Source organism: Cherax quadricarinatus, unplaced genomic scaffold (assembly GCF_038502225.1).
Source record: "Cherax quadricarinatus isolate ZL_2023a unplaced genomic scaffold, ASM3850222v1 Contig718, whole genome shotgun sequence".
NCBI classification, from domain to species: Eukaryota; Metazoa; Arthropoda; class Malacostraca; order Decapoda; family Parastacidae; genus Cherax; species Cherax quadricarinatus.
Genome location: NW_027195744.1, coordinates 65,978 through 74,193, shown reverse-complemented (window position 1 = coordinate 74,193; position 8,216 = coordinate 65,978). Strand labels below are relative to the sequence as shown.

The following is an 8,216-nucleotide window of genomic DNA, read 5'->3' as shown; positions in this document are numbered from 1 at the left end:
TGTAATTTGGTCGATCTAGGAACACTGCCGGATAATGACCATGGAAAAAGAGATAATGATGGGGTCTGTATGACCTTAGGGCTGACAGGGTAATTGTTTAATATGTTTAATCATGCCCCAAGGGGATAGAGAGTCTTATTCCTATACATTAATAAGTAGGTACATAAAGTAGAACAAAGGATTCGGGTGTGCAGGTGGCAGATTCCGGGATAATGAGTGTGGAAAAGAATGTGATAATGGGTGGTCTGCATAAGCACAGGTGCTGTCAGGGGGTACAAGTTTAATATGTTTAATCATCCCCCCAAGGGGATAGAGAGGCTTATTTCTGTGTAATTACTAAGTATAAGAAGGTAGGTAATGATCACTTCTGACACCCCAAACTCAATCACTCTGATAGATGGGAGAGGCAGTACAAAAAAAGGATTCAGGTGAGCAGGTGGGCAGATTCCGGGATAATGAGTGTGGAAAAAGAATGTGATAATGGGTGGTCTTCATAAGCTCAGGTGCTGTCAGGGGTACAAGATTTAATATGTTTAAACATCCCCCAAGGGGATAGAGAGAGAGACTTATTTCTGTGTAATTACTAAGTATAAGAAGGTAGGTAATGATCACTTCTGACTCCCCAAACTCAATCACTCTGATAGATGGGAGAGGCAGTACAAAGGATTCAGGTGACTGGGTACAAGCTTACCATCTCCGAGGGAGTCCCCCCCCCCTTCCCGGGGCTGCGACTCACTGACGCGACTGTTGCTACTTCACAACAACAACACTGCTGGGTTTAAAGAACGCGGTAATGGATGGGCAGCTGGTCCCCCGAGGGAGTGTTGCTCGCCCGTCCGTACCTCAGCAAAAAAAAAAAAAAAGGTTCTTCCGGGTACTACGGTAGTGTTTATTCTTGCCAGCTGCTAGATCTTTCCAGGTGGAGGAGGCTTAAAGCAGTGAGAAAAGGTCATCTAGGGAAGACCTTTGTGCTGATAGAGGTCTTATAGGAACTTTGTCATATACATTTTCCTCTCAGATGGGGAGAGGCTTAAGTGGTGCGATATTGTTTATATATATATGTTTAGACTAGAGAAGATAGTAATATATAGTTATATGTAAATAAAAATCAGAGTTTGTCAATATTTTTATTAATTCACATACAAAAGGGCAAAAAAAGCTGTGCAAAGTTTTTTAGCGCGAGCAAAGGGGCGAAACTGTGCGAGTTTTACTGGTTAGACTGAATGACTGCGCTCCTCCTGTTCACTTTCTGTAAGATTGATAACCTCCCGCTCGAAAATGATTTCCTTTTCAGGTACATCAACATCTGCCTTTACTCCACCTGCCGTCTTTACTCCACCTGCCGGCTTTACTCCACCTGCCGTCTTTACTCCACCTGCCGTCTTTACTCCACCTGCCGGCTTTACTCCATCTCCAGCATTTACTCTCACGTCGGGGGTTTTCCCTTCCTTCTCCGACTGACCGTCAGGGTGCGCTTCAAGGTCGCCAGTTTGTTCAGCACCTGCCGCGGCAGTGACCTCAACAGAGTCATCAGATTGAGCAGTATCGAGCGTAGAGAGGTCCACAACGAGGTCATCAGACTGACATGAGGGAAGGCTCTGCGTTTCATTGTTGTCGAGATCTGGTTCTTTCTTCATAGGCTCCTCTATATCAGATGAACTGATCCCATCTTCCACAGGCTGTAAGTCATAAAGAGAACATATTTATCACTTTCAAATAAAGGAGTGGGACTCGTCTCTAATCTACCAAAGGAGGGAACATAGAAAGACATACCCTTTCCTGAGGAAGTCTTTGTTTGCGTTTCCTGCTATCATCACAATGACACCGCTTTAGGAGTTTGAAGCCGGTGTGTTCCTTCCCTTCCAATCTACCAGCCGATAAAATCAAAACTTTACAAATTCTGACTGGCCCAGTGAAAACTGTTGAAGAAAAAAAAAGGAGACTCAACTTTAAAATTATTATAAGTCTCTTGCGCTCGTTTTGTTTCGTTAATATTCAAAGAGAAGTATCCAATCTACCAGCCGATAAAATCAAAAACTTTACAAATTCTGACTGGTCCAGTGAAAACTGTTGAAAAAAGAGACTCAACTTTAAAAATTATTATAAGTCTCTTGCAGTCGTTTGTTTCGTTAATATTCAAAGAGAAGTTTTTAGCAAAATAAAATGTCTCGCTTACCAGAATCGAGAATGTCTGCTTCCTTCACCATGATGAGAGTAAAAAGGCTATGGAGAGGTCAGCCTCTATCTTTTTGCGGGGAAGACAGCTTCAGCGGGCTCTTATATACAGCTCAGAGAGGGCCTTACCAGCCAGGAGGGGTATTTGGGGGATACTCTCGTCAGAGGTGACCTTCCCCACAGAGGGAAGCACAAAGATAACCTTGACTTAGGCAAAATGTTTTTTCACAAGGAGGTAACATTTTAAAATTCTCTCTAGCATATGCTATCACTAATCTGTCATTGATAAAAAGCGATTTTTCCGAGAAATTTTTTTTAAAAAAATATAAAGCTCTTTCTAATCCCACAAGGCTTGCTTTATGAATAAACATCATAACATATAGACCGCAAGTGAGTGAAAAATCACTTTGTGTTCTGCCAGATAAACGATATAAATATTTAATTTTATTTAGTTTTAAAAAATTTTTTAAATTTATGCCATAATTCTCTGGTTTTTTCCCGTAACTGTCAAAGAAGAAGGATAGACTATTTTTCTTGTCCAAGAGAAGAGAAAAAAAATGACCCATTACTTTTGAACTGTACGAAGGAAGAATATTACTTACAAGCACTATGGGCCTGTCTGAGGGATAGTCATCTAATCTTATTTGCTGTAGAGCGTCTATAGTGAAACAGCCAATATATGTGACTTTATTTCCTAGGGCGGGAATTAAACTATTATTTATTTCTGCGCAATTCATTTTTTATTTATGCTCGCACATCACAATGAACAGATCTATTCTGGTCGATGGATAAAACACCAGTGGTCTGAGCAAATAATAAAACTACCTTATTATGAGGGGCGGGCTTAGAGAACTGTAATTCAATTCTCAAGTTACCAGATTTTTCAATCGGGAGAGCGTCTTCCACTTGGCTGTCTGTTAAATTGAAAATATTGATGGTTCGCCCGGAGGCGAATGATTCATAGAGAATTAAATTTTCTTCCTCAATGCCCAGAGAGTTAATTGCCTCATAATATAATTTACTATAATGATGGGGGAAATCACTGCTTATGCGATAAACTGTATTATTATTAATACATACAGATAAACTGGCTAGATCCCCATGCTCAAAATATAGTCCATTCTCCTTATGTTTTCCTGCATAGGCTGTCATGGGCAAAATTACCATGAAAATTTTGGCGGGAATTACATGACCCCATGGCTGATCTATTAGGAGGCTCGTTTGATTGTGACCTAGCACATAATTTTTACTTAGAGTGCGATTAAAAGTATATATTATCGGCTTTGCGTCTAAGGCTAGAGACTTGTTCAAGGCCATATAAGCTGATGTATATGGGTATACTCTATTAAGCCATAATTTAGCGTAATTAATATGGAGCTGGTATGTGCTGGCATCATCGTCTGTTTTCAGAGTCCACGCTTGAGGGGATAATTCCAGCCTAATTTTTAAATCGATATTGTCAAGCAGATATTGGTCCAGAGTGGATATGTCCAGAGCCAAGGGAAAACACAGAGTTATGCCCTGTTCTTTATCATTCTTTGTCAGTATCTGTGGTTCTTTTGCCGATGTGCGGGCGAAATAGGCTGTATCGAACAATTTAGTTATACCTTCTCCTCCTTTAAAGTCGGGCAAGAGATACCCCAGTCGGGCGATACTCGGCAACTGGCTTCGTTTTACTGAGCTGCAGAGTTTAATGAATGACCAGTAATTAAAACTAGAATTTGATTCCGTTATTTGCTCGCCCAGGAAACACTGGACACTTTTAAATAACGTGTTGGAAAATCCATTGACCAGAGCGATATTGCTTGTTTCCCCTAGTGGACTTTGCCCATCGGCCTCTGTTAGAGTCACTCTAAATTCTATAACTATTTTGCCTAAATCTAGAAATGCTCCGGGAACTCCAGGAATTCTAAATTCTAGAAAATTATCTTTTAGTTTTTGAGAGAGAGGAAGGTTTACTGGTAGAGTATCAAAACTCTGTGTGCGAGCTATGGAACTCTCAACTTGTCTCAGTCTATGCGGTCGCGGGAATTGATTAATGACGCTGGAAGAATAATCATTTAACGGGACTTTGAGTCCGCTGTTTTCAGCCCCGACACCCGCCATGGCTAATAAGCGACTGTTTATACGAGAGAGAATACATCCGTTTTATAAGCAACTCGGCTTCGTCGGCGTTTATTTAACTTGCATTTATTCAGCCGTCGCTTAGTCACCCTGCTCACTCTGCCGCCCGTAATAACCTTCTTTGCGACACCTTTTAAAGCATCTATCCCGTGAGATTTAAGAGCAGCTTTCATGTCTGTTTTTCCAGACTGATAATCATCGAGCATTTTAGTTCCAAATTCTACTGCACTTGGCGCAGCCACTCTGAAAAGAAAAGGTAAAGCTCTTTTAGCTAGTCCCGCTAAAGCCGAAAAAAATCCCCCACCTCGGACTCTGTATGGCGCGTGAAAAGTTTGTATATCTCCCAGACCACCCCCCACCTGGGAGGGTTTTAGGGAGAATAAACTCCGAAATTCCTGCTCAGAGGGCACTTGAAAGGGTACACGCATGTTTGGCGGTTAGAGAAACAATAACCATTTTTACGCTGAGTTGGTTCTATTTATTTATCGGTCTTACATGTAACACTACGGTAGTGGAATGACCGCTTTCAAAAGACAGATTACGACCAAACTGATCTGTCATTTTGATAGCTATTTTATCTAATTTAGTTACGCATAGAGGTTTGTACATCATAGGATGAGCACCTTTTGAATAACTCTCCTGAAAGGCGAAAGCATCCAGAATATTGACTAACTGACTACCGTATATTTGCGGTTCCACAATATCACTATATATTAAAACATAATCAACTCCGGCAGTGGGATCAGGCTTGAATGGGGCAATCTGCTTGGGGAAGGAGGTCCCCTCGGGCGCGTCACTACGAAATAAATAATATTTTTCAGCGCTGCTAAGCCCAAGCACCCGAGCTATTCTCGGTTTAAATTGAGCTTTAAATGAAGTGGCAGCATTGTTTTTTCCCGTAAAGGTTCGCGATCTCGTCGAAACTAAAACCCTCCCAATTCCGACATCATAATTGAGTATTTTCCCTTTCGGGAAATGTGCCGAATAATTATCTCTAAAGGCTTTTTTTAAATCTGCTGTTAGCTGTCGATTAATTTCTTCAATAATATGGCTGGCATCTGTCGATAACACATCATTTTTTGGTAGAAAGTGATGGACTATTTCTTCTGTACTTATTCCTGTTTCAGTAATGTGATTTTGTATAATGTCAATACCGCATTCGGCATCGTCTCTTGTTAGAACATTGAATTTTTTGGGATACAAAACATTAAGCAAGGCTATTTCGTAGTTCAAGGATGGATTTAAAGGCGTTGCAGTAATTATATTTTGAAAGGCCGAAGCTGTATTGTCGAAAATGTCAATATTTTCTAAACTGCTCAAATAGATATATTTCCCCGGGCCCCCTCTGTCCATGTTGAGGGACAGAGACAGTATGAGGCAAATACAAAATATAGACCATTATATATATTTTTTAAAGGCTTAAAAAAAACTTTAGTTTGAAGAGTTTACATTTTTATTTTTTTATTAGTTACAGCATTTAGGAATAAAATATCCACATCATCGTGCTGTCGTTTGCGTTTTCCGCGTGAAGTCACCTCGACTCCATCAGGCATGTCCATTTCACGCATGCCACTGTCTCGTTTAGTTCCAATCCCACCGGCTGGTCCGACGTCAGCACCGCCGCTGCCGCTGCTGCAGCTGCTGCTGTTGCCGCTGCCGCCACCGGCACTGCTGCCACCGCTGATGCTGCCAGTGCCTTGCTTCTCCACAGACAGCTGTAGTATTTCCCGTTCTAGAGCTTCGGGGGAGGCGCCGCGTTCAATTTCCACCTCATCTAGGATGATTTTAGGTACTGCCAAGTATGGGCTCACTGACGGTACGAGCAAGCATGTCTGAATTTCCCGTTTCAGTAATATGTCTTGAAATATGTTAATGAGAGGGAGATATTCAGTGTGCCATTCATCGGCCTGTTTTCTGCTCATGCCAATGTACTGGGGTAAAATTACCCGTTTGATGTTGCCATTGGCTATCACTGCCCGACCCAGGGACACCAGACATAATTTAAACCAAATTCGTCGATTCTGTTGCGTGTCCTTGCTCAAACCGCGTACATAATGCGTGTCGAGACTACGCTCTAATTGCTGTTGCGCAATTTCATTCTTTTCAAGACAAGGACCCGCTGAGAACTGACATATTAGTGCTGCAAGGTGGGGTCTTAAAAAATCCTCTGGCCTGTCATCAAGGGTGTTGGTGCATGGTGGGGGTGATTTTAGGACAATTTCCCCGGGTGTGCCCCGATCTGCAGCTATGGCGCGGTTCACCAGGATTAGCGATTTTCGCTCAATTTTGGAAAAAGGATATTTTTCCCAGAGTGAAAGAGCCGGCTCGTAGGGGCGAGCAGAAGTAGCGTTGTGGGGATACACGATACAATCCCCATATTCCAGGAATTCTTCACCCGTTATTCCCCCGACAATTACTGGAAATTTATATTCCATTCTCGTCAACAGTTGGGTTCCTTAGAGTCCTCGCTGAGGGAGTGAGACGGATAATGTTTATCGGTACGTCGGCGGCAGGGTTTAAATACCGCGCTGCTGTAGCCTCCCACTCCTGCGGGTGGGTTTGGGGGACCTCTCTAGGTCGACATTCGCCTAAGGTGCTTATACAAGCTTTGGGCCCCTTCAAAAGCTTCTATCATATCCCGGAAATCATGCGTAGCATATTCTAAGCGTCTGATTTCAGCCGTCAGTTCTTTCTGATTAAAATTGTCATATAATTTTTCAATTTCATCAAAAGTCTTAGTAAATCTGGTCATGGGGCAATTGACTTTGAAGGATTCGTAGGTTTGCCATAAACTTTGTATCACACGAGCTTTGTAACACACTTGCTGATAAATCTTTCGTCTTGACGTTAATTGATGTAATAATATCGACAAACTGGGGTCCTTTTCTCCTTCTTCATTCAACGGGAGATTAATTCTCTCGGGATAATCAACTGATGGCTGGTCCATTTTTATTTTTTTATGAATAGCACTTCGAGAAGGAACTTCTTGTCTCTATCCTGACCCGGTATTTACTAAAGCGGGCAAAGCTCTTCTCTCGACTTTATGAAAGCTTAAATTTCAATAGGCTAGCCAGAGCGGCTTTTTTTCCGCGGTCTTTTTAACATAAAAACCGCCTAATAATTGTTTTCTCGCCTTGTGATTTTTTATAAATCTTGGCTCTAATCTAATAAGGCTCACTAATTCCCCTACAACGGGCAAAAGTTTTTTATCGATGTACGCTCGACTGCTTGTCAAAGATTTAATGATTTGTAAGATGTTTAAATTATGGTATAGAGGGAATAAAATACCTCTCTTATCCCACCGAATGAAAGAATTATTATTCTTGAATAGATTTAGCATAGATTTCGCGTATGGCAATTCTTCTCTCGTGAAATACAGATCAATTATTTCATTTAAATTTGGGGAAGAGTCCTCAGGCGAGAGAGAAAGACTGTTGTTTTTTCTTGATATTAAAGATAAAAGTATTTCCGGCGGGAGTTTATTATTATTGGCTATTATTTTCTGTTTCGGATTTTTTTTTTTTTTTTTACTCTTAGACTCCTCGCGGCAACTACCGCGGGCGCGCCCGCCACCGCAGCCGCCGCAGCCGCCGCCACTGCCGCCACTGCCGCCACTGCCGCCACCGCCGCGGGCGGCATTACAGCGAGCGAGCTTATTTTTTTTTTTTTTTTTTATGGGGGACTCACCAGTCTCAACAAAGAGCTCGGGTGGGTGCCCGCTCGTGGGAGGTGGTAGCTCGAAGCGGTAATTACCCTTATGAGGGCGAGTTGCTATGCTGGGGCAGGTGCTGACCTTCTCATCCTTGCTTTGGGCTGGTTTCACTTTCACTCTCGAGAGGCTGGAAGATTCCTTCCTACGCGCCATAGTGGTGGTTGCAGTGCTTCTGCGAAGGCGGGGAAAAGGAGATTCGCTCTTA

General features: G+C 42.2%; 1 protein-coding gene across 4 annotated transcripts; it reads right to left on the bottom strand.

Moving 5' to 3' along the window:
- Window positions 1-1,046: 1,046 nt before the first annotated feature.
- Window positions 1,047-4,696, bottom strand: LOC128705053 (uncharacterized). 4 transcript variants are annotated; one of them, XR_011391225.1, is made up of 4 exons: window positions 2,177-4,696; window positions 1,774-1,919; window positions 1,376-1,679; window positions 1,047-1,306 (listed from the first exon to the last, which is right to left on the bottom strand). XR_011391225.1 is itself a non-coding variant. In XM_070080628.1 (4 exons), the coding sequence occupies exons 1-4, from the start codon at window positions 2,205-2,207 to the stop codon at window positions 1,215-1,217; spliced, it is 588 nt and encodes a 195-aa protein (XP_069936729.1). In that variant the 5' UTR covers window positions 2,208-4,695; the 3' UTR covers window positions 1,047-1,214. The 4 variants fall into 4 exon arrangements, 2 of the variants coding, with proteins under 2 accessions (XP_069936729.1, XP_069936730.1); XR_011391226.1 differs by having other exon boundaries at window positions 1,047-1,339; window positions 1,394-1,679; XM_070080628.1 differs by having other exon boundaries at window positions 1,047-1,339; window positions 1,394-1,679; window positions 2,177-4,695.
- Between the last annotated feature and the right edge of the window lie 3,520 nt (window positions 4,697-8,216).

Excerpts from the sequence above, each read along its gene's own strand:
- LOC128705053 (XM_070080628.1), bottom strand. The coding sequence starts at position 2,207 with ATGGTGAAGGAAGCAGACATTCTCGATTCTG. Across the intron at positions 1,920-2,176 it reads AGCAGACATTCTCGATTCTG|TTTTCACTGGGCCAGTCAGA; the intron begins GTAAGCGAGACA and ends TTTCTTCAACAG. Across the intron at positions 1,680-1,773 it reads AAAGACTTCCTCAGGAAAGG|CCTGTGGAAGATGGGATCAG; the intron begins GTATGTCTTTCT and ends TATGACTTACAG.